We start from the raw sequence: 26,040 nt of genomic DNA on the forward strand, positions 1-26,040 counted from the left end.
TTCTTTACTCAGCTCCCCACCCACTTCAAACCAGATACTGCATAACATTTAAAATGATTTAACATTCATCAATTTATCAATGATAGCTTCATCAATTATTTCCTAAATGTACTTTCCAGGTAAATTTTTAACCCAACCATATACCCAAGGGGGATTAGCTCAAAGGGTAGAGCTCTTGCTTAGAATAGAATAGAATAGAATTCAACTTTATTGTCATTGCACATGCACAGGTACAGGGCAACGAAATGCAGTTTGCATCCATCCAGAAGTGCTTTAGTGATATAGATATATTACAATATATATTAGCAATAATATAGATATGTGAGTATATTACAGAAATGGGTCTATTATGGTATGTTATAATGTACACGGTATGAAGTATGTTGTGAATATTCTATAACTATAAGTATGTACAGGCTGTAGTGAGTACAAGCTATGTACAGGATATGAACAGGATATAAATATGAAAAACTATACAGAATATGAAATAAATAACTTTACAGAATCTGGGATATACAGCTATACAGAAATGGGAACTATGCAAGTTGTAAACAGTTGTAGGATTAAAGATTATCGAATGTACAGAATGATTATTTACACAGAGCTATACAGTAGTGCAGTTAAGATAAGTGAGGGTGTAGATAGTTTCTACAGAGGCTATATAAAGTGCTAGTGGTTGTGAGTGGTGGTTCAGTCCATGTTATTATTGTGTTTGAGGGTACAGTTGTCCATTGTGGGTGTGTGTAGGTGGTTGTGGGTGTGTGTATGTTCAGTCCATGAGTTTAACGTGGGTCAGATGTCAGGAGGCAGAGTTCAGGAGTCTGACAGCTGTGGGGAAGAAGCTGTTCCGGTACCTGGTGGTCTTAGTCCGGAGGCTCCTGTGGCGCCTCCCAGAGGGCAGGAGGGTGAAGAGTCCATGTGATGGGTGACTGGGGTCTTTGATGATTTTTCCAGCCCTTTTCAGACACCGCTTCCTGTAGATGTCTTTTATGGCAGGAAGTGGTGCTCCGGCGATGCGCTGGGCAGTTTTCACGACCCTCTGCAACGCCTTCCGGTCCGAGGCAGAGCAGTTCCCGTACCAGACTGTTATACAGTTGGTCAGGATGCTCTCGATGGTGCAGCGATAGAAGTTCACCAGGATGTCTGAGGACAGGTGGTTCTTCCTCAGAGTCCTCAAGAAGAAGAGGCGCTGGTGAGCCTTCTTGACCAGCTTGGAGCAGTTGGTCGTCCAGGTGAGATCCTCGGAGATGTGGACTCCCAGGAACTTGAAGCTGCTCACACGCTCCACAGCCGTCCCCTTAATGTGGATGGGTGGATGTGGGTCAGCATTCCTCCTGTAGTCCACGATAAGCTCCTTGGTCTTCTCGGTGTTAAGCAGCAGGTTGTTTCTGTCGCACCACTCAGCCAGACGATCCACCTCCTCCCTGTAGGCGGCCTCATCGTTGTCACTGATGAGGCCAATCACCGTGGTGTCATCTGCAAACTTAATGATGGTGTTGGAACCATCAGCAGGTCTGCAGTCGTGGGTGAAGAGGGAGTAGAGGAAAGGGCTCATCACACAGCCTTGTGGTACACCGGTGTTCATTGTGATGGTAGATGAGCAGCGGTTATCCAGCCGGACATGTTGGGGGCGGTTGGTCAGGAAGTCCAGTAACCATTTGCAGATGAGGGAACTGATACCCAGGTCTGTCAGTTTCCTGATGAGTTGTGAGGGGTGGATTGTATTGAATGCTGAACTGAAGTCTATAAACAGCATTCTGGCGTAGGTGTTGTTGTTGTCCAGGTGTGAGAGGACAGAGTGCATTGCGATGGAGACTGCATCCTCTGTGCTCCTGTTCCGGCGGTATGCGAATTGGTGGGGGTCCAGGGTGGGGGGGAGACAGGATTTGAAGTGTGCTAGGACCAGTCGCTCTAAGCACTTAGTGATGATGGGGGTGAGTGCTACTGGGCGGTAATCATTGAGGCAAGATGGGTTGGAGTTTTTGGGTATCGGGACGATGGAGGTGGATTTGAAGCAGGCCGGTACCACAGCGTGGGCCAAGGACAGATTGAATATGTCTGTGAGCACTCCTGCAAGCTCCCCAGAACACGCATGTGAGAAGTAGTGGGATTGTAAAAAAATCTATTTTAACATTTGCAAGTCATAACTGCAACTGCAGCTTTAGGTTTTCTGAAACTTTTTCCTCATAATAAATGCACTATTCATTTTATCTACAGAAAATTTGAATCTTCTGAATCTTTCTACACCTTCGTTATCATATGTTTCTATCAAGTAGCCATCGAATAACAAGAGCATGTAGAGACAGGTGGATGTTTACATTGCAGCCAATTTGAGGAGAGTCGCAAGCTCTTTGGCTGATGGTTTGATACTCAAGGTGGGGCTCCTTCCATAAAACGTATGCACAATAAAGTTATTAAAAGTGGGCAAGAACTGATCCTCGTTTTTTTGCCACCACATTTGTGTGTTTTTTCCATTTGAAAAATTCGCTCTTTGATAACCTGTTTATAAACTCATAAAGAGCAATTTTTACAATCCAGTACAGAAGACTGCATATGGATCTAATCCAGCACACCTGAGGAGAGCAGAAGCAAATGTTGTTTAATGGAAAAAGGAATTAAAATGTTGTGTCTGCATGGTAAACAAGAAAACTCCAGAGCTGTGATACTTGCTCTTTCATAGGTGCATTTATTCTTTCATGTGGTACTTTGATTTTCCAAATTTTGGCAAAATTGATATTGTTCTTTTGTGTCATGCACATTGCCCATGAGAGGACCCCTGAGCTTGTACAGCTCTACAGTGACTTGACTGTCAGACACCACTGTCTTCTAAAGGCTGGTATATCATTTGGTACGAGATCTGGAAAACCCACTGTGATATAACTGGTGAGAAATTGTGAAAATAATGTACACTACAATAATGTGTTTTACCACACATGGCACATGACAATACAGTTGCAGGGGATTTGAAATGCACGTGTGGGGTTGTGTGTGGTCCTGTGATAAATGGTATAATTCCACTGTAATTATATGCAATTTCAATTCTTTTTTGAAATTGCATATAATTATATTTATCCACAAATACTTAATGGTAGGTACACTACAACAAAGGGATACCCAAATGTTGATTATGTTCATCTGCATGTAGCGTTTTCAGTGTGAGAATAGATAAAGGGATAGAAAGTCATTTTCTTACAGAGAACAAAGAAATTACTATACTGACATAACTTTTAAGTAATGTATAAGTAAGTTCACAGAAAATAAGAAAGATACATCATATCTTTTATATATCTAAATACTTATAGGATACACTTAATTTTACACATACTTCCCAGTTAAAATGACACAAATTGATGAAATACAATAATATTTGCAATACAACATAAAAATTACAGGTTTCATTTTCTCTTCATGCAGCTAAACCGACTCATCATTTTTAGGACAACAGAGACCATTTAAAACACATTTCACATGGGCAAGTTACAACAGAAACAGCACAGCATTTACTTCACTAATTATCTCATGATGAACAGCCAAGTAAACATCAACAGGCCTTTCAGATTGACCAAGAACGTAGTCTGTGCAGACGTTTTGCTTCTCCTTGTGATCACATGATGGTAATGTTTGGTCTGCAAGTTCACAGATGTTTGCACAGAACAGATAAAGTCAACATTTTTTGCATTATATTAACATGACAACCTTTTCCTCAATTCAATCTTTACTGAACAGTAAATTTTTATTATGTGTACATAGATTTCTAAGCCTTGCTGCATCAGTGGCCTCTTAATGACTTTAATTTAGGTTTCTAGTAAAGAGCCATTAGATTTATGAAACAACAATCAGGAGTTTCTGAAAGGACTCTGCTGCTCTTTATTAAACAGTTTGATTAAAAATTAGAACATGTAAGAAAGTAACATGAACAATTCAAAGAAAGTCTTCTTACATGCTGGATGCCAAAAGGACCCCCTGATGTCCCTCTGTGGGGCGATACTCCCACTAGGTTTATATCTGGGACTCTCCACCATTTGACCTTAGAACTGAAGAAGCTTCTCGGATGAGAGGTGAAACGTCTTCAAGTAACTTAAAGAAGTCCAGACGCTTTTCTTTGCAAGCTCCTTTGACTATGATGACCTGGATGACTGAGAACCTTCACAGACAAAAGGACATGTTCCACCACATGGAGAAACTACATACTACAGCAAGAATAAAGCTACAGCACTTTTTCTAATTGTTAACCCTCCTATCCTTCACTGCAAGCAATTCATGTTAGAATACTTACAGATTTAAGTACTGTTACAATCAATATGTACATCCTACTAAAACATTTTTTATGGCAAAGGTAAAAGTCGCAAGACCTTTTCATTCTGCCTGGTAGCTCCATCTTCATCATCCTTTGCCAAGTGTCCTTTGACCACTGTTACACCTGTCTCCCTCTCATTTACACACATGTATTCTTTCTTGCCTCTGATGACAATTATTAAAGCTGAATTCTGTGAAGCCTGATCTCAAGCTTTCGAAGTTTGACCTAGCATTCAGCAGATTTGTTCAGATCCTCTGTGCTTCTCACCGTCTCCAAAAGGACACACAGTATGGGTTTGCTGATCCTTAATACGTTTGTGTTATGGATAAAAGACTTTCCATACTCCTCATATTTCAGCGGTTTAATAGTTGGTGAGATTGGGATTTTTCTTTTAGATGACAAAACCTAGCAAAAGAATGTCAACACTATGCACAATGACAGTGTTTAACTCCAGCATAGATAAGCTTATGCAAATTTAAGAATCTAATCTGAGTAAAACTTTCTACACTGATGACAAACGCTTTAATTCCATTATGAATAATCTGATGCTTTTTAAATATATTGACACAAGTAAAAACCTTTCAGCACTGACGATATAAAAACTATTTAACTTCAGTGTGGATTAGTTCATGATGTTTTAAAGTATCTATGCGACCGAAAGCCTTTCCACACTGACCACAGACAAATGGTTTAGTACCAGTGTGAATGAGTTTATGTTTTTTTAAAACCCAAATGTCAGGAAAAGCCTTTCCACAAAGATCACAGACAAATGGTTTAACACCAGTGTGGACGAGCTGATGAGTTTTTAAAACCCTCATGTAAGTAAAAGCCTTTCCACATTGACCACAGACAAATAGTTTAGTGCCATTGTGGACGAGCTGATGTTCTTTCAAGGAACTCCTGTGACTAAAAGAATTCCCACACTGATCACAGTTGAATGGTTTAACTCCAGTGTGGATGAGCTGATGTCTTTTTAAGGTGCCATTCTGAGAAAAACACTTTCCACACTGATCACAGCTGAATGCTTTGACTCTAGTGTGGGTGAGCTGATGTTTTTTTAAGTTGCCATTCTGATTAAAACACTTTCCACACTGATCACAACTGAATGCTTTAACTCCAGTGTGGATGAGCTGATGTTTTTTTAAGCTGCCATCCTGAGTAAAAAACTTTCCACACAGATCACAGCGAAATGCTTTAAATCCAGTGTGGGTGAGCTGATGTTTTTTTAAGCTGCCATTAACAGTAAAAGCCATTCCACACTGATCACAACAAAATGGTTTAAATCCAGTGTGGATGAGCTGATGTTGTTTTAAGCTGCCATTATGAGAAAAAGCCTTTCCACACTGATCACAGCTGAATGGTTTAATGCCAGTGTGGGTGAGCTGATGTTGTTTTAAGATGCTATTACGAGTAAAAGCCATTCCACACTGATCACAGACAAATGACTTAATTCCAGCATGGATGAGTCGATGACTTTTTAAACTCTCCTTACGAGCAAAAGCGTTTCCACACTGATCACAGATAAATGGTTTAGCACCAGTGTGGATGAGGCCATGAGTTTTTAAACTATCCACGTGAGCAAAAGTCTTGCCACACTGATCACAGACAAATGGTTTAGCACCAGTGTGAATGTGCTGATGTTTTTTTAAGGCACACTTATAAGTAAAAGCCTTTTCACAATGATCACAGACAAATCGTTTAATGCCAGTGTGGATGAGTTGATGACGTTTCAAACCCTTCATGTAAGTAAAAGACTTTCCACACTGATCACAGCTGAATGCTTTAACTCCAGTGTGGATGAGCTGATGTTTTTTTAAGCTGTTTTTCTGAGTAAAAGACTTTTCACAGTGATCACAGGTAAACCTGTCCCCAGTGTCAGTGCGCCGGCATCTTCTGGGTAGCTTCATAGTAGTAAAAGTCTTTTCCATGGGGATCACAACTGGCCCATCTGTATTAGCTGGTGTTGGGTGATTTTTGTTGAGGTCATCAATGTGCCGAGGTTTCACCATGCTTTCCCCCTTTTGTATAATGACAAAGAACCAAAACATTACGTTAACATAACAACAACGTTATGAAACTACGAAACCTACAAAAAGTACAGATGATACATTGTGTAATTCAGATCATGCGCATCCCCATGAGTAAAAAAAACAAAAAAAATATTATGTATATACACACACACACACACACACACACACACACACACTCAAAAGTACAGTTTTTAAATTTAATGTTGCTGAAACAACAAAGTAATAAAACAGAGAGTTGTGCGGTCAGCTGAGCGCACCATCCGCTCCGAGCTCCCTGACCTGCACTCAATCTACAGCAGGCGGTGCTGGACCAAGGCCAGGAAGATCGTGAAGGACCTCAGCCATCCCAACAACAGACTGTTCTCTCTGTTGAGGTCAGGAAAGCGATTCCGCTCCCTGAAGACCAACACAGATAGACTGAGGAGGAGCTTCTTCCCGCAGGCGATACGGTCTCTCAATCACACCACCACACAGTACTGACCCACACATATGGTTCTTACACACACACTGGACTTTCTGGACTTTGTTTTTGCACAACACTGGTCACTATATTCTTCATTTCCAGTTAATACTTGTACAGCTGCTGTTATTGTGTATATATTTATTTATATTTAGATTTCTTCATACATTCTTATATGTATTGTGTATTTTGTTGTACAGTTATTTTATTTTCAACTTTAATTTATATAGTTATCTTTATCTTATTCTTCCCAGTTAAATTTACCCTTCATTCTAATTTGTGTTGTACAGTTATTTCATTTTTAACCTTAATTTATATTTTATTCCTTCCTAGTTAAATTTACCCTTTTTAATTTTTCATATTTATTTCCAATCTTATTCATAGCCTTTTCCTTTTTTGTTTTTTTTAGGTCACGAGCAGTTGTCCAAGCATTTCACTACATATCGTACTGTGTATGACTGTGTACGTGACAAATAAAATTTGAATTTGAATTATTTAATAAAAAATAAATCTATCTGATCGAGAAATCACTCATCTTTGGAAAAGAGAGTTTATCACAGAGAAATGGCTCTTTCCAAAATAAAAGCTACACTATACGCTTCTTCTGGGCTATATTCTCAGCAGCATATTAAACATATCAGGTCCCCATAAGGAGAATCATGTGCTAACGGCTGTCTAAATGACTCGGGTAAAGTTTGTAGCATGCATGCCTGTTGTTTTTGTCTGCTTCCACTTGTCTTTGCACTAGGATGATGTCGGCGTAAATGTGCAGTCATATTCGTTGTGTTCCCACTAGTGCTGTCAGCGTTAATCTCATTGAAATGACCTTAACGCCACAACACGGCAAATCTCCGTTAACGAGCTACCGCGGATCGCCCCGTGCGTGGGGCTGGACGGCCAACATGTTAACGAGCTAACTGCGCTAACACACTAGCTCCCACCAATGTAATTGAGCATTGCGTGGCACATCCAACATACTGTTTTACTTTTGTCCATGATGCGCTTACCTTCAGGGTCATACGTCACATAAAAACCAAAATAGTTCCAAACGCCAGATCTGAATGAGGGTGGGGGACATTTGCAACATCTCCTTGCAACATTTGCCATCTTTCAAGGAGAGCTTAACTTCTGTCTCGCTAGCTTGCCCTGTGCTCAGTGAATCTGCGTTCGACTACTGAGCCTAGGCTGCACTGTCAATCGCAGATCCACTGAGCGCTCAACACAGACAGCATCGTCAGAAGAAAAGTTGATGAAATAAATTAAAATTTTTGTATTGTTCGATACATATGCGTACGGAACCAAAAGCGCTGTATCGAACGGTTCAATATCAATACAAGTATTGTTGCACCCCTAATAAATACACACACACACACACACACACACACACAATATGTCACATATTGACAGTGTTTTTTTTTGCTTTCACTTTGCAATCGCGCGAACTGTGTATAGAGAGCGACAGCACTGATCTGTGTGATGATAATTTGTGCACCAATTTCTCTGACATCGTCTTATTAATTGGTAGCTTACTATGCAAACATGACAAGTGAAATCTCCCGCAGCAAGCTTAAACATGTGAGAGGTTGATCGCGCAGAGAATCGCTGAGCTTATGTGAGTGCGTGTGTAAAAGCAGCAGGATATATATTTGACTACGATGACCTTCACAGACATATATATTTTAGTTCTGCTGAGCCAAATAAGACAGGTCAGGGTGAAGAAGTGACAGCCAAAGAAAAGCTTACCACAAAACGGAGAAGTTATGACAAATCAGACTATAAGGCAAAAAGAAAGTGCAGCTTTATGGTTTCATGGACAAAATAATTTCTGTGGCTGCAATATGACGAGCTAAATAACCAGGGGTGCACATAAGTGGTCCGCAGGTGCGCATTCGCTGTCAAAATAAAAAACACGCACAAGGGTTAGGGTTAAATTTAAAAACTGTACTTTTGAGTTAAAATATATATTTATAATTTTAATAAATGACAAATTAAAAAGGCATGAACATTTTATTTTGTATCGAAAAAATATCGAACCGTGAATTTTGTGTATCGTTGATGCTTGGCTACAAGTTGAACAGCCACAAGGGGCAGTACCCTCCATGGAGAAGGAGGCTAGAGGGCAAGATCAAAGTAGCACGGAGGGAGGTTAGCCAACTAACGGAGTTGCAGAAAGGTGCGACAAATAAGGTGCCTAAGAAATACAGCAAGCTGTCCATACCTGAGGCCTTGGAAACTGCCAAGCGAAGACTCACAGCCTTGGCCAGCCGCTTGAGGAGGTACACCAGAGAGATAGAAGGCAGGAGAATGAACCACCTGTTCTCCACAGAACCAGCAAAGGTGTACTCTCAGTGGCAAGGGAACAATAATAATAAGAGAACAGCACCACCAAGGCTGGAGACGGAGCAATACTGGAAGAGCATATGGGAGAAGGACGCAACCCATAACGGCAATGCTCAGTGGCTAGTGGATCTGAGGGCAGACCATAGCGACCTCCCTGAACAGGGTCCAGTAACCATCACAGTGGCAGATATCCAAGAAAGGGTCTCCAGTATGAAGAGTTGGACAGCACCAGGGCCCGACATGGTTCACGCCTACTGGCTAAAGAAGCTGACTGCACTCCACGAGCGTCTGGCAGCACAAATGAACCAGCTGCTAGTTGACGAGAGACACCCGGAATGGCTAACCGAAGGTCGGACGGTCCTGATCCCCAAGGACCCCAAGAAGGGACCGATCCCCTCCAACTACCGACCAATAACCTGCCTCAGTACTACATGGAAGCTCCTGTCAGGCATCATATCGGCTAAGATGAACAGGCACATGGGTCAATACATGAGCGGGACACAGAAAGGAATTGGCAAAAATACCAGAGGCGCAAAACACCAGCTACTGGTAGACAGAACAGTCAGCCGAGACTGCAAGACCAGACTGACCAACCTGTGCACTGCCTGGATTGATTACAAGAAGGCCTATGACTCAATGCCCCACAGCTGGATACTGGAATGCCTAGAATTGTACAAGATCAATGGGACCCTAAGAGCCTTCATCAGGAACTCAATGGGGATGTGGCGTACAACACTAGAGGCAAACTCCAAGCCCATAGCACAAGTCACCATCAAGTGCGGGATCTACCAAGGAGATGCTCTGTCCCCACTGCTGTTCTGCATAGGCCTGAACCCCCTCAGTGAGATCATTAACAAGACTGGCTACGGATACAGACTACGGAACGGAGCAGTTGTCAGCCACCTCCTGTACATGGATGACATCAAGCTGTATGCCAAGAGTGAACGAGACATCGATTCACTGATCCACACTACCAGGCTATACAGCAATGACATTGGAATGTCGTTCGGACTGGAGAAGTGTAGTCGGATGGTAACAAAGAGAGGGAAGGTAGTCAGAACTGAGGGGATTGAACTACCAGAAGGCAACATTGCAGACATAGAGGACAGTTACAAGTACCTGGGGATCCCGCAGGCAAATGGGAACCATGAAGAGGCCGCTAGAAAGGCTGCAACCACCAAGTACCTGCAGAGGGTCAGGCAAGTCCTGAGGAGTCAGCTGAATGGTAAGAACAAGATCCGGGCCATCAACACGTACGCCCTGCCCGTGATCATGTACCCTGCTGGGGTAATAGGCTGGCCAAAGGAGGAGATAGAAGCCACTGACATAAAGACAAGAAAGCTCCTTACCATGCATGGAGGGTTTCACCCCAAGTCCAGCACCCTGAGGCTGTACGCTAAGCGGAAGGAAGGGGGCCGGGGACTGGTGAGTGTCAGCACCACAGTCCAGCATGAGACAATGAACATCCAAGAATACATTGGGAAGATGGCTCCAACTGACCGAGTGCTCAGTGAATACCTCAGGCAGCAGAAACCCAAGAAAGAGGAGGGAGACGAGGAACCATCATGGAAGGACAGGCCCCTGCACGGTATGTACCACCGGCAGATAGAGGGGGTGGCTGATATCCAGAAATCCTACCAGTGGCTGGACAAAGCTGGACTGAAAGACAGCACAGAGGCGCATATATATATATATATATATATATACACGTGTGTGTGTGTGTGTGTGTATTTTCGCCCTTTGGATTAATGAACAGTGTTTCAGACTCTAGTGAATGACGTGCTATGGGACTTCTTAAATCACTTTGCTGGACGATATATTCGTTTTCTCTAAGTCACTAGAGGAGCATCAGACCCATATACGGGCAGTGCTGCAGAGCCTCCTCGAGAATATGTTTTTGTAAAGGCAGAAAAGTGTGAGTTTCATGCTAAAACTATTGCTTTTCTGGGGTATGTGTTATTAGGAGTGCAGTTGAAGACGGACCCTGCAAAAGTGAGAGCAGTCACGGAATGGCCTGTTCCAAGTAGAGCAGGGCGATATGACCAAAAATATTTATCACGATATACATTTGAAAATTTGCGATAACGATATAACTGATGATATAATTGACACAAGACAAAATACTTTTGTCTTTACAGACTGAACCTGACTGGGCACTGGGCCACCTGTTCCTGAGGCCGCCCGGTCCAAGGTGCCAGACCTCCTTCCCCCCGCCCGGCTGATTGAGCACCTGAATCAAGGACCTTGTACTTCCTGTGTCTACACCTCGCCCGCGAACAGTAAGGCAAACGACTGTCATGCTTTTCCCGGACATTTTCCCCAAGCTTTATCACTAAAACCACTCTCCTCTTGTTGCAGCGTGCAGAGACTCCCAGTGCATTTCCCGCAGCCTGTGCCTTTCCTCTATGCTCACGAGAATGGACTTTCTATGAAGATTTAAGTTTTCCAATTATTCATTAGAAAGCTAGTCATTGTTTCAAGTTTGGTTCCCAAGCAGACAGGAAAACCTTAGTCCATTATTTCGTGACTCATATCTACACGTTTTTGCTTTTTGAAAATGAAATAAAGTTTTGTTTGTTTTTTCCCGTTTACGGGGTGTATGTGTGGGTCCCACATTTGAGTCCTCCAGTTAACTGGCCTGGGCCGTGACAACAGAAATGTGAGATGGTTGAGAATTTACACCTGTGTACTGTTATACTTTAGATAGCAAGGAGCAGAAAGCTGAGTTTATTCAACTCCCCGGACAAAGCTTGTGTTGCAAAACTGAAGCCTAAACCCTCCAATTTCACAGCCGTTCGCTTCACCTACACACAGCTGGACTCGCCCCACTTAAAACACGAAGGCCAGGTCCTCAGGAGGATGCAGTCTCTGACTTTAAGCATGCCTGTGTCAAGTGTTCAGGAACCAGAACGCACTCATGAGAAGTATGTTTCTTAGAACAAGAAGGACAAGGGATGAGAACAGGAGACTGTTGGAATGCTACTGTGCAAGTAATCCTGGTAGAAGGGGTATCATGAAGAGGCTGTGGGACCTATGGAGTCTTCTGACACCAAACATTTAGACCAGAGGTTACAAACAGGTCGGCCGCAGTGGACCTGGACTGGACTGCTAGAGCAGAAAGTTATGTTTTAATACATGACAGGGCTCTTCTGGATAGAGACCCTGGTCAGGAGTCAAAGTCCCAATCTGAAATACCAAAGGAATCTTTTTTTCCACTTTCTTAAAATTTCTGATATATACCTTTACATACATTACCATTCAAATGTTTTTGTGATTGATTGCAATTCAAGTCTTTCAAGTCCAATGATTAGCTTAAAATTGTACAAAGGTAAGTGTTGAACTGCTAGAGGTTTAAAATAATAATAGGGCTGGGTATCGTCACTAATTTCTATAGCTGACTCGATTCTGATTTACAAGCTCCCTATTCAGCTTTTATTTATTTTATTTAACACAGTAGCTTGCAAAAGTATTCGGCCCCCCTCTGCACATCACTCTGAACACACCAAACTGTCAAATATGGTGAATCATGCTCTGGACATCAGCGGGGACAGGGAAGCTGGTCAGAGTTGATGGGAAGATGGATGGAGCGAAATACAGGGCAATCTTGGAAGAAAACCTCTTGGAGTCTGCAAAAGACTTGAGACTGGGGTGGAGGTTCACCTTCCAGCAGGACAACGACCCTAAACATAAAGCCAGGGCAACAATGAAATGGTTTAAAACAAAACATATCCATGTGTTAGAATGACCCAGTCAAAGTCCAGATCTAAATCCAATCGAGAATCTGTGGCAAGATCTGAAAACTGCTGTTCACAAACGCTGTCCATCTAATCTGACTGAGCAAAGAAGAATGGGCAAGAATTTCAGTCTCTAGATGTGCAAAGCTGGTAGAGACATACCCTAAAAGACTGGCAGCTGTAATTGCAGCAAAAGGTGGTTCTGGCAAGTATTGACTCAGGGGGCTGATTAATTATGCAAACCCCACTTTTCAGTTATGTATTTGTAAAAAATGTTTGGAATCATGTATGATTTTTGTTCCACTTCTCAGGTGTACACCACTTTGTGTTGGTCTTTCACGTGGAATTCCAATAACATTGATTCATGTTTGTGGCTGTAATGAGACAAAATGTGGAAAAGTTCAAGAGGGCCAAATACTTTTGCAAGCCACTGTATCTATTATACGTTCAGCCCCAGTTTAAGTTTCATGCTTTCCGCCCCCCCCCCCCGTTTCAGACTTTATAATGTGTGTGTATGGGACGGAATGTTGGAGGTTAGAGTGAGACAGCTCAACTACTAGAGTGGGAAAAGGGGGAAATTTTATGTTAAAATCTTCTCTTTAAACTGCGTGTCCGCAGTGTCTGTACAATAGTGGTGGTGATTTTATTTTTGCCACCTTTTATGAAGTACCGATGTTTCTCACTGCACTGGCTGAGCTGCTCCTCCATTAGACTCCATTCCCAGTTGCCTGTGACAGCAAACATCTTCATTTTTCTATTCAGTGAGATTTATTGTAGGGCATTGTTTTTCAACCGTTTTTGAGTCGCGGCACATTTTATAGGTTAAAAATATCCAGTGGCACACCACCTACCAAACTTGCTCCAAAATGACACATTGTACCTTCATACAGTACATATAATGGCAAGTTAGTCTCTCAGTTTGTTTATACTCACTCAGTGTGAAACCTGGGCTAGTCTAGATGAACATAAAGATGATATTCTGGCAGGAATTGAAGAAAAGCATACATGAAGTTCTTCCTTAACAGTTCTTAATCTCTCTCTGTTTTTAGTTTTTATAGCAGCCATGCTCGAAAAGCTTTGCTCACATAGATATGTTGTAGAAAATGGGAGCAATGTCAAAATGGCTCTGTTTGCAAGAATGGGGAACTCCTGGGCAGCAGTCAACCAAAAACTGTCCAAAGATAGATCAGCAAAGCTCAGCTTTAAACCACGGTGTTGTCTCAGTTCAGTTAATTCCTCCTGCTCCTGCAAAGTCATATCCTTTCTGAAAACTGCTGCTGAGCTATATGGGCCCCTTACCCAGTCAAGGCATTCAGTGGAGACTGAGGGGAAATAATTGGACAAAAATTCAAACGTACTGCTCTGCTGTCACTTCCAACATAAATGAAGACAGAAAACTAAACAGCAGTGACGTTTGTAGGGTTACTGAAGTTGGGCTAGGTGGTAGATAATGACGTGCTACGTGATCGCTAGCGACACGGCTATGTTAGCATAACATAAACAGTGAAGCTCCAGGATGAAAGCTACCATTTTTCCACTCAATAAAAGTTAACGTGAAGGTTCCTGATGGTTAGAGACAAATGCAATCGCACGGACCAAACTTCAGTCAGGAGAACAACTGACATAATCCATCCACAATATGAGATTAGGGTTATTAATATACTGCAACAACATGGGAATAGAGCAGCTGTGATAGAATACAGCATTAATGAATCAATGGTACAGAAGTGGAGGAAGCAAGAAGAATGAGTTGAGTAGTTTGATTTATCTGACTGCTTTGTTTAGCTTAATGTGTCTTATAGCTAATCCCGTGCACCTTATGTTCAGAAAAATACATATTTGACTTTTTTTATTTGGCACACTGCAGTTTAATGTTGCAAAGCACCTCTTTTAACTTCAGTGGATATTATACATGGTTATGCTCAGGATATGTCAGCCCATTTCTACTGGAAATGCCTTTTGGTTAAACTTTCAGCAAGGAATTTGCATTTGCACTGTTACATTTTTATATAGCTTTATAGCACATAAAAAAAACAGCTTCTTGCTTAAGTGAAAATGAATGGATGGTTTTTTTTTGCGCTAGTAAAGTTGTGGAGTTGTATTTTGTCTCGCATCAATTGTATTGTCAATTATATTGTTATCGCAAATTTTCAAATATATATCGTGATAAATATTTTTGGCCATATCGCCCTGCTCTACTTGTAGTAATTATTAAATTGTATTTTTGGACCAATTGTGTGCCGCGGCACAGTGGTTAGGAAACACTGTTGTAGAGCACTGCTGCAGAGCGTTGTATTGTATGGCATTATTGTGCCTCATAGAGTCAGTAACAACTAGGGCTGGGCCATATCATACCGTTCATACGGCACACTTAAAATCAATCCTTTGATTTTTCTGATAATCGACAGTGCCCCTTATAATACTGTGTGCCTTATGTATGAATTCTGGTTGTGTTTACTGACCTCAAAATGATTTTATGTGGTACACAGCGCTCGAAAATCTGTCAAATGTTTTAGTATGACTTTGCTAAGCTACGAACCCGCACCGCTTGATGGATTGTCGGAGCATTACGGCTATCGTAGGCAGGAGCCTCGCAGAGTGATACATACTGTGCTTCAACATAATATTACCGTATTGTGTGTGTATAACCTCTTTTTAAGTAAAAATAAAAAACCAAACGTACAGCTTATTGCACCAGCATGCATCTGCTCTTATATAATTATCATTAGTTTACAGCTTTAAGTGTTTAAGGTATGTGCTAACTAAAAATAAAGACAAGATAATATAAATTTTAATGAAATTTGCAGATTGTTTTGGTGAAGTTGAATAAACTCCGTCGTCTGCTCCTTGCTATTTAAAATATAACAGGACACCGGAGTATATTCTTGAGCATCTCAAACTTAAGATAATCAGTTGTCTGCTTGATGTTTATTCAGCTGTGTAAAAACGATAACTTTAATCTCAGCCAAACCGATTTACTCAGAAACAAATAAAATACTGAAAAAAAGCCAAACAAAACTGAAAGAATAATAAGAGTAATATTAAAACTAACTAGCTGCCGCCATTGTTGAAAATTGAGTACGGCCGCGCTATGAATTCTGGGACACAGCTTCTTCTTCTTCTGGGTTTAACGGCAGCTGACATCCTTGTGCATGCAGTGCTGCCATCTTCTGTTTCAGTCCGTTATTACACTCTTAAATCCTGCTACTTATTCCTGCGAGGTAGTGATGGCCAAATGAAGCTTTCCGAAGCACTGAAGCTTGTATTGAAAAACGGTTCATTACTCGAAGCTTTTCAACACAGTCCTCTCCGGTGACATCTGGTGGTGAAAATTTTGAAGAGCAGCTTGAATCTGCAAAATAAAACGGACTGCTCAATTATCACTGCTCACTCAAGAGTGGAGTTCTCTCTGATATTGGGCCACCGTTCCGTTGCTTTGAACATGTAATTGGTTTTGTTTTCTCGATTGGGGGGCTGAAAAAAATGTAATGCGTATTTGCGTAATACATTTTGATCAATAAACTTTCCCTATTTAAACATGCACTATGGTGGCCTTTCTTTGCTCATAACTCCTTGATGTTGGTAAATACAATAAGTGAGCAATATATATAATATACATATGAGAATGCACAGCACATTATGGAGTATGCCCCTGCTGTGGAGTCCTGCCTCCATCTACTTGTCGTTTAATCACTGGACAGCTGGACAGGTTCATACAAAATATTAGATTAGGCCAATTGTCCTATACATATTTTTGACCTAGGGGTGGGATTGATTGTGAACTGGAAAGGGAAAATGCTTAGGGAGCTGAGTACGGCTGCATCGTTACTGATTTGTAGAATCCTTTTGATTCGATACAGGATCCGATTCAATTTGATTGGAATCTGGAAAGTTTTGCCTCAGTCAGAAATATTACAAGTCTGATCATTTAACAGTATATATCCATAATTTCGTATCTATTAAAAGAAAGCTGACACATGTGAGACTTAATTAGAGATGTAAACAGAGAGTTATGAAACCTGCAGCTGCAGAAGCCAGCGAAGAAAAAAGAGGCAAACACAGCGCGGACCCGCCGACACATCAAAATCTGATTCTGACGCGTCGGGTCCGCGCTCTGTGTTCACGCTTGTATGCAGAATCCGTAAACCTGCTCCCAGTTACTGTTTTAGCTGCATGGTGTTTGACGACATGTTGTGAGGTTTAACCTGAGATGCTGGCGTTTCAGGCATAATAACGTTAATTTACAAATCGACACGGGATTTTAATGAATCAATATCACTTTATTCAATTTAGCATGGATTGTAATCAGAAAAGCGATAATCAAAACCCATCCCTAATCAAGAACTTGCAAAGTAAAAACATGATCAATGTAAGGTAGCCCTTTTGTTATTTACATTTAAAAAGAGGATTAGTTTTACTGTGCGCTGGCTGAGTCTGTTTCTTTTCTTAGAAATAGTTTCTCCTGCCCTGGAGAAAATCCACTTGCATGGAACAGAAGAGGCTGTGGAGTGCAGGAACTACACTGCAAGCTGGTAGATATGCAGGTATTCCTGGGTCCTGCAGACTATCACCTAAAAACAATAAACAAAATGATTTTCTAAACTGTGTAGCAATGTCATGTACGTATAGTGTCAAATACATTTTTGTAGTCTTCATCAGCTTTAATTCACATGGAAGTGTTCCTAAAGTCATATGCTGTAATGGCATTTCCATTATGAAAACATGATTTTGGACATTTCAAGTTTTTCACTTCGGCAGATAAAATGAATTGAGCAAAATCAACTCAAAATATTCCCACACGCCAGAACGTCCTCTCTTCCTCGCTGGCTCCATATCTGTCAGTGGAATGATCACCTCGTCGCTATCTGTCACCATCAACACACTCCACGAATCCCGTGGATGATTCACTTCCTTATATCCGTTTGAATCAGGTACCGAAGCAGTTACGTGCGTAATGAAGCTTCGGACGTCACTGGTCACGTGACTTTTGCCAAACGAAGCAAGCCTCGACACAGTGCTTCTGAACCAGTGTGTTGTTTTTTTCGACACAGGCTCCGGAGCGTCAGCTTCAAGCGGGCCATCACTACTGCGAGGCGTCGACTATTAAATTGGATTAGTCCACGATCATGACTAGTCGACTAATCTTGGCAGCCCTACTTCATATGAAGGAAAACAAATAGGTGAACACAAATGATTAAAATAAATAAGGTGCTGAATTGCTGGAAACTCCAGTCAGACAAAATGACAGGGGCCGAACAGAACATACAGACGAAAACAAAATTAGCTAAGAGAGAGAAACCCTGTAGACAGTTATAGAGTTAGGCAACCAATATAATTATAATGTACTCACCCTCGATCCCCTCTGATTCAAACTAAAGATCCACGCGCGGAGAAGGAGGCAAGCGGGGCTTTGCAGTTGGACTAGGACTGGTAGAGACAGTGGGCTCACTGACCTCCACTCCCCAGCATGTTACTCCCGTCAATCACCACGAGGGCAAGTTATTTGTTTACAGGTGATTTATTCCAAACTGACCGACAGGATGACTTGGCGTTGTCACCGAGAGGCCAAGTAGATATACCTTGCAGAGACCAAGCTGCGTGAGCTACGAGAGCGTATATCTTTCCAATCAAGCATCAGAAACAGAAACTTGATCTGCCGGAGACCAGAGGGCGAGCAGTAAGGAAGCTCAGCACAGCCACACGATCTTTGCTTTAGCCGACTTGAAAAAAATATAAAAGTCCCCGTGGAAGATAAAAGTACGATCCACCGTGTTCTAAGCCTACTTTCTGCTCTGTGGACGATTACTTCTTCTTTATGTGTGATGGCGGTTGGCAAACAACGTTTCTGGTGCATTACCGCCACCAACTGGAACAGAACAATGAAACATGTTTTACTGTCTCGTTGAAAACAAAAGTCTAATTTCCCTGCACCATGGCTGTGTCCCACTCCAGCTATGGCGTTATTTTTGTGCCATTATTCTGAGCGCATGTTAAAAAAAATTGCAGGTGCAAGTGTTGCATTTTGAGAAGAAATTTATTTTGAGTGAAGAAAAACCTAAATTTGAGTGAACTAAATTCATTGCTGCGTGCAAAAAATGTATTTCAGTGTTTGCTATTATCCATATACACACACAATAGCAGCCCCTCTCGCTCAGTTTTTGCATTTGCGCTTGCTCGCAATGTGTTGCTCGCGCTCTCAACATTTCTGCCCGTGCACGCTCAACTCTTTGGCTGTGTCCCAATTCAGGGGCTGTATCCCATTTCAGGGTCTGCAGCAGTGGCGTGTCCAGCGGGGTGGCAGACTGGCCACCCCAGGTGCCACCCCGAAGCTAAAACAATAAAATTTAATGAAATATCAAATGTACGATTATGGTTTCACAGTGAAGCTCAGATATCCGAGGGTAAGTGAATGCAGCACCGGTTTCTGCACTATGAGCATCATGTTAGCAAAGGTAGGAGAGCCAAGCCCGAAAGACAGCACCGCAGAAAACATTTTTTCGGCGAAAGATTAACAAGTTAACATAGCTGGACTAGCCATCGGACATTTGCACGGTGGGCTGATGACTTATTTATTTATTTATTTTTTGTAATTCAAAGGCTTTATGGCTTTAATACCTGGTGGGCCGGTCTGTAGTCAAAATGCCCAATTTTTTGTCCCAAAAAATACAGTGAATACAAAAAATATACAATTTAAGATTCAAAAAGTTACCGTAGTATCAGATTTCTTTCAACTATAAATACTAAACTGCTGGGGGGGGGGGGGCACTTTTTCCTTTTTCCTGCAGGTTAATACTGGCAGTGTCACCATGCCAGCTGACAGTATTTCATCATCAGCCAGTGTTGTTCTTTATACATCAATATTACCAAAGTTTACCATAAGGCAGCATAGAAAGTATTTACTTCCTTTCAGGTTTTATTCAAATGTTAGTCTTTTCAGTTGTTTCCCCATTTTTTTCCAGTTTCAAAATCAAACACCAGTTTGTGAGAAGATTATCTTCTTTTTTTTTAACAGGCATTGGTTTTGCATTGGCATTGGCTAATTTGCCAATTGTATGTTAAAAATGTTCGTATTTTAATATTCAAAAATGTTTTTGCCCAAAACATATGTGCACTACATGTCAGTAAAAATACTATGCAAATATTGATGTCCTTGACTGCTGAATAAACACTGACTGATTGTATCTCTTGTACTTTATCAACGCAGTATCTAAAAACTTTGCACCATAGTGGTTAAAATCTCATTCTAATAAGAGTTAAAAGCGCATTCGGTTATTAGGTTTACAGGGTTATTGAATTATGGTTAACGGTTGGTAGAATTGTTTTTAACATTATCTGCCATTTACATCTGCTACCCTTCTCCAAATCTGTGCCTCTACCTGGCCCCCCCAACAAAAATTTTCTAGACACGCCACTGCTTGGCAGCTGCACGCTTGACTTTTCTCAGTTCATGGGCAGTTATTTTGCGCCTTGGTTTTTCCACCTGCTTCTTGCGACCCTGTTGACTATTTTGAATGAAACGCTTGATTGTTCGATGATCACGTTTCAGAAGCTTTGCAATTTTGAGACTGCTGCATCCCTCTGCAAGAGATCTCACTATTTTTGACTTTTCTGAGCCTGTCAAGTCCTTCTTTTGACCCATTTTGCCAAAGGAAAGGATGTTGCCTAATAATTATGCACACCTGATATAGGGTGTTGATGTCATTAGACCACACCCCTTCTCATTACAGAGATGCACATCACCTAATATGCTTAATTGGTAGTAGGCTTTCGAGCCTATACAGCTTGGAGTAAGACAACATGCATGAAGAGGATGATGTGGACAAAATACTCATTTGCCTAATAATTCTGCACTCCCTGTATAGTTATTATATTAATCATTCTTAGTTATTATAGCAGTGAGTTTGAACTGGCCAATATTATATGTATTGTCAGATTATTATGATATATATATATAAACACCCAGCACGCCCCTGCGGGCGGTTTATCCTTCAAGCTCGGGTCCTCTACCAGAGGCCTGGGAGCTTGAGGGTCCTGCGCAGTATCTTAGCTGTTCCCAGGACTGCACTCTTCTGGACAGAGATCTCCGATGTTGTTCCCGGGATCTGCTGGAGCCATTCGCCTAGCTTGGGAGTCACCGCACCTAGTGCTCCGATTACCACGGGGACCACCATTACCTTTACACGTTACTGACATTTTTGTAGTAATTTGCACCTAAAACTTTTTTCATTTGATGAGTAACACTATAAAAGAGTTAATATTAAATTTAATTCTAGTTATGAGTTAAATTTTACTCTATATGGTAGTAGAAATTTTACTCCATGAGAGTTTAGTTTTAACTCCTATAAAGAGTTGAAAAATCAACTCCCGGAAAAGAGTTACTCTAACTCGGCACTAGAGTTCATTCGATGGTCACACATGTACACTCAAATGTAGTTAATCTGAACTCCCAGAGAGTTTATTCCAAAGACCAGAATTTGCTGTGTAGGAGCTATTTGTTCTTATTTTTTATTATTTTGAAATTAGTTAAAGTTTGTTGTTAGTTTACTTATATTTTGGGGTTTATTTACAAGTTTATTTGTAGGTTAATATTTGTTTCAATGTTTTGTTTGTTTGATGTTACCTTGTTAAATTAGTCAGTAAGAGCTGTAGGGCCATTTTGTTTCTATAAATAAAGAGACTGGTATAGGACCTGAGACCTAGCTAGTTAAGATGAGCACTCGGCTGTCAGGGTTCGTTTAGCTAATCTGTGCAGGTGAATGAATTTACCCGACTAAAGAAATCAAGAGAAATGCTCCGGGCTACTCAGTCACTAATTACTGTTACTGTACTTTTATTACAAGTATGATACTGTAAAAGCAACAGGCTGTAACAATTCAGTTTAACTTCCAGGCATCCATGAAAACAAAATTTATTACATTTAACGGAGTTAGAAGTTAGCAGGAAGCTAGCGGAAGTTAGCTCGCTAGTTTCGCTAGTTACCTAAGCATGATATAGCATGTTCTGACTGAGAGATTTCTGAAAAAAATCAAACGTACAGCTCTGCTATCACTTCCAACATAAATGAAGACGGGAAACTAAACAGCAGTGACGTTTGTAGGGTTACTGAAGTTGGGCTAGCTGGTATATAATGATGTGCTACGTGATCGCTAGCGACACAGCTATGTTAGCATAACATAAACAGTGAAGCTGGAGGATGAACACTAAGGTTCCTCATGGTTAGAGACAAATGCAATCGCATGGCAGGATGCTGTAAACGGACCAAACGTCAGTCAGGAGAACAACTGAGATAATCCATCCACAATACAAGGCTAGTCATTAATATACTGCAACAACATGGGAATAGAGCAGCTGCCAGAGAATTCAACATCAATGAATCAATGGTACAGAAGTGGAGGAAGCAAGAAGAATGAGTTTAATAAAGTTTGATTTATCTGACTGCTTTGTTTAGCTCAATGTGCCTTATGGTCCAAAAAATACGTACTGCACACTACAGTTTAATGTTGCAAAGCACCTCTTTTTAACTTCAGTGGATATTATATATGGTTATGCTCAGGATATGTCAGCCCATTTCTACTGGAAATGCCTTTTGGTTAAACTTTCAGCAAGGAATTTGCATTTGCACTGTTACATTTTTATAAAGCTTTAATGTACATAAAAACCAGCTTCTTGTTTAAGTGAAAATTAATGGAAGGTTGTCTTTTTGCGCTAGTAATGTTGTGGAGTATTTTGTCTCGCATCAATTATATCGTCAGTTATATCGTTATCGCAAATTTTCAAATGTATATCGTGATAAATATTTTTGGCCATATCGCCCTGCTCTAATAACAGACATGATTAAATGCAGAGAGGTCTATTAACACATAGTGAGTAAGAAAGGTGACTGGAAAGCAAAAATTCAATGCATCATGGGAATCCCCCGGCAGCCTATGTCTATTGCAGCATAACTAAGGGAGGATTCAGGGTCACCTGGTCCAGCCCTAACTATACGCTTTAGCAAAAAGGAAAGTTTTAAGCCTAAAAAGTTTTCTTAAAAGTAGAGATAGTGTCTGTCTCCTGAATCCAAACTGGAAGCTGGTTCCAAAGAAGAGGGGCCTGAAAACTGAAGGCTCTGCCTCCCATTCTACTTTTAAATAATCTAGAAACAACAAGTAGGCCTGCAGTGCGAGAGCAAAGTGCTCTAATTGGGTCATATGGTACTACAAGGTCATTAAGATAAGATGGGGCCTGATTATTTAAGACCTTGTATGTGAGGAACAGAATTTCGAATTCAATTCCGGATTTAACAGGAAGCCAATGAAGGGAAGCCAATACAGGAGAAAAATGCTCTCTCTCTCTAGTCCCTGTCAGTACTCTTGCTGCAGCATTTTGGATTAACTGAAGGCTTTTCAGGGAGTTTTTAGGACATCCTGATAATAATGAATTACAGTAGTCCAGGCTAGAAGTAATAAATGTGTGAACTAGTTTTTCAGCGTCACTCTGAGACAGGATTCTGTTCTCTTTATAATTACAGGAGCTGTCCTCAGATTCAGACGTCAGCACCAACCAGTGATAGCAGACAGATCGTCCAATATGTTCACATGTTAACTGCAAATTGATGAAAACAATACAAAGGTTAAAGTACCAAATGTGCTGTCAGTGAAAGCTGCAGCTGTTTTAGTGATATAGTTAAAGACAAAAAGTCACCCATGTAACTGTGTCACTGTATATCTGCATTAACAGGACGTCAGTTTGGTGTTTCAGAGAGCTGCTGATCCCCTGCACAGCTTCTGTTTTAAACACTTGATGTACTCAGCTGCATGAAGAGCACAGCTGATTTTCTCTGACACAATTAAATAAACCCGATGAAGGTCATTTGTACGTCGAACTACAAACTTGTAGTTTGGCATTTTGAAGCAGCCTTCAGAATCTCATGCTGTTTTTGTTCCCGGTGAAATTTTTTTTCTCCTGGATTGAAATAGATCTGTCACGGACCCGGCTCTGGAGGACTCGGGGGTCCGTGAGCAGGATGGACCATTATTAGTATTATTAGTATTATTGGTATTATTGGTGAAGTCACCAAGTAAAGCGCTATACAAATACAGACCATTTACACCTGTTGGTGATCAGGGCTCGTCGGGGGAGCTACTTAGGAGAGTGTTGGAGCTCCCACCGGCGCGGGTTCGTTGAGTTATCCTACCAAGTTAGTGTGTGTCAGCATATGTCAGTGCTGTTCGTGTATGCCCGCCAGAGTTAGTGTTGACGGCTGCTTCTATGGTTTTCCTGCAGGAGGAAGAGTGGTCCAGAAAGGCAGCACACACGGGGTATGCGGAAACACAACAGCGGGGAGCACGAGCACAGACGTTAGAGGGAAGCACACACACGGGATTCAAGGGAACAATGGGGAGTTATTGTGTTTACAGCTTCTCACTGTAAATAAAGAGCACTGGTTGCATCGCAGAGTCTGCGTTTTGGGTCCTCATTCCCCATATCCCCCACAGTCTGCCTACAAGACCGTGACAGAATGAACCCACACCGGTGGGAGCTCCAACACTCTCCTAAGTAGCTCCCCCGACGAGCCCTGATCACCAGGCAGGAACTTCAGGTGTGGCCAGTCTTCCTGCCGGGCCACACCCATCAGGTCCGCATGTGGCTGTTCTCCATCCTCCAGCCACACATGTACACACCCACACCCTGCCTCTACATATAATGAGTGGAACACAGAACACAGCACAGTGCAGAAAGACACACATCCCCAAATAACAACAATGACAATACTAATAATACTAATAATACCAATAATACCAATAATACTAATAATACTAATAATGGTCCATCCTGCTCACGGACCCCTGAGTCCTCCAGAGCTGGGTCCGTGACAAGATCTCAGCCAAACCGATTTTTTCACGAACAAATAAAACACTGAAATAAACCAAACATTAACATTTCAAAGTTAACTAAGAGACTTATATATCATGTTTAACCTGAGTAGCGAAAGACCGCAGGTGGGAGGGGGTGGGGTTGAAAACGATGTGACGGGAGTCCGCTGTTCTGGCCGGGCTCTAGTGATCCTCAACCTCCCGGTCTACTATGGAGCTAGTGGGTAACAGACGTTGCCAAAAACGTCGGAGCAAGGGTGTAGATTTGGTTGTGGCGTTGGTGGGGACAGATGATTCAACCACTGAACCCTGCCCCGTTTCTTATTTTTTCCCTTTTGTTTTTGCTTCTTGATAAAAGGAGAAATATACTTGCCTATATATGCTATTCTACATGCTTTTAAACCATTTAAAATTACAATTCATAGTTTTATATGTGAATTATATAATGTTAAATTACTATTAAACAAATGACTAAGTATTTTAGACTTTAGTTTACTTCAGCCATATTCATATAAATCAGGTATCATACAAAAATAAAAATGGCTTCAAATACAGTCATGACAATAAAAGAATAGGACTTTAAGTACTTAACAACATTACTTCAGTTACACCAACATCTCTGACACATTAGCACTAAGGGAACACTGACTGACCTGGTGGTTTTTGTCCTTAAAACTACTCGTCTAAGATTACCACAAAGTAAAAGATCTCTCAGCCAAATTATGCAACATTTTAGGCACTACTGCCCTCTATCAAATCAGTGAGCTGGGATGTTTTATTCTAAACATGAACTACTGTTACAGCAACAGATATGGACTACATGCCCACACAACAAACACATGCCTTCTCCTCTCATTAGCTGAAATGAACTGCTGGCATATTGGTTTTACATCTATACTGTCCAGTCTCTCCTGGTGGACATGGCATCACATTATTTATGGTTACATACAATTTTAGACTGATGTGGACCAAGCCTAGCACCTACTTGCCAACCTTGAGACCTCAGAATTAGGGAGACATTCAAAGGGGCTTTGGGGGGGGGGGGGGGGGGGGGGTATACATGTACATATATATACAAAAAACTTGAATCTTACAGTGTTTATTTATCGGATAAAATAAGTTAAATGTCAGCGTTATTATTGTCCGGCCGGAAACAGGCGGTGTCCAAATTCAGAGGCTGCGTCCACCTGAGGACCCGGCCTTTGTGGTCTAAGTGGGCCGAGTCCTCCGAAAGCTGGGTAGACCGGAAATGAGCGACTGTGAAATTGGATGGTCTAGCCTTCAGAATTACGTCACCTGCCGTCTGCTCCTCGCTGTCTAAAAT

The 26,040-nt window shown here is 41.4% G+C and overlaps 1 protein-coding gene across 1 annotated transcript; it reads right to left on the reverse strand.

Annotated features, from left to right (window-relative positions):
* Positions 1–2,905: 2,905 nt before the first annotated feature.
* Positions 2,906–18,658, reverse strand: LOC146635835 (uncharacterized). The gene is made up of 2 exons (XM_085349150.1): positions 18,212–18,658; positions 2,906–6,315 (listed from the first exon to the last, which is right to left on the reverse strand). The coding sequence occupies exon 2, from the start codon at positions 6,304–6,306 to the stop codon at positions 4,900–4,902; it is 1,407 nt and encodes a 468-aa protein (XP_085205276.1). The 5' UTR covers positions 6,307–6,315; positions 18,212–18,658; the 3' UTR covers positions 2,906–4,899.
* Positions 18,659–26,040: the final 7,382 nt, after the last annotated feature.

The sequence above is a fragment of the Diplotaxodon limnothrissa genome, linkage group LG3 (assembly GCF_057381915.1).
Source record: "Diplotaxodon limnothrissa isolate DT_005_m linkage group LG3, D_limnothrissa_male_GT1.1, whole genome shotgun sequence".
Taxonomy (NCBI): Eukaryota; Metazoa; Chordata; class Actinopteri; order Cichliformes; family Cichlidae; genus Diplotaxodon; species Diplotaxodon limnothrissa.

What these genes read in the sequence shown, in the direction of transcription:
- LOC146635835 (XM_085349150.1), bottom strand. Translation starts at nt 6,306, where the DNA reads ATGGTGAAACCTCGGCACATTGATGACCTCAACAAAAATCACCCAACA.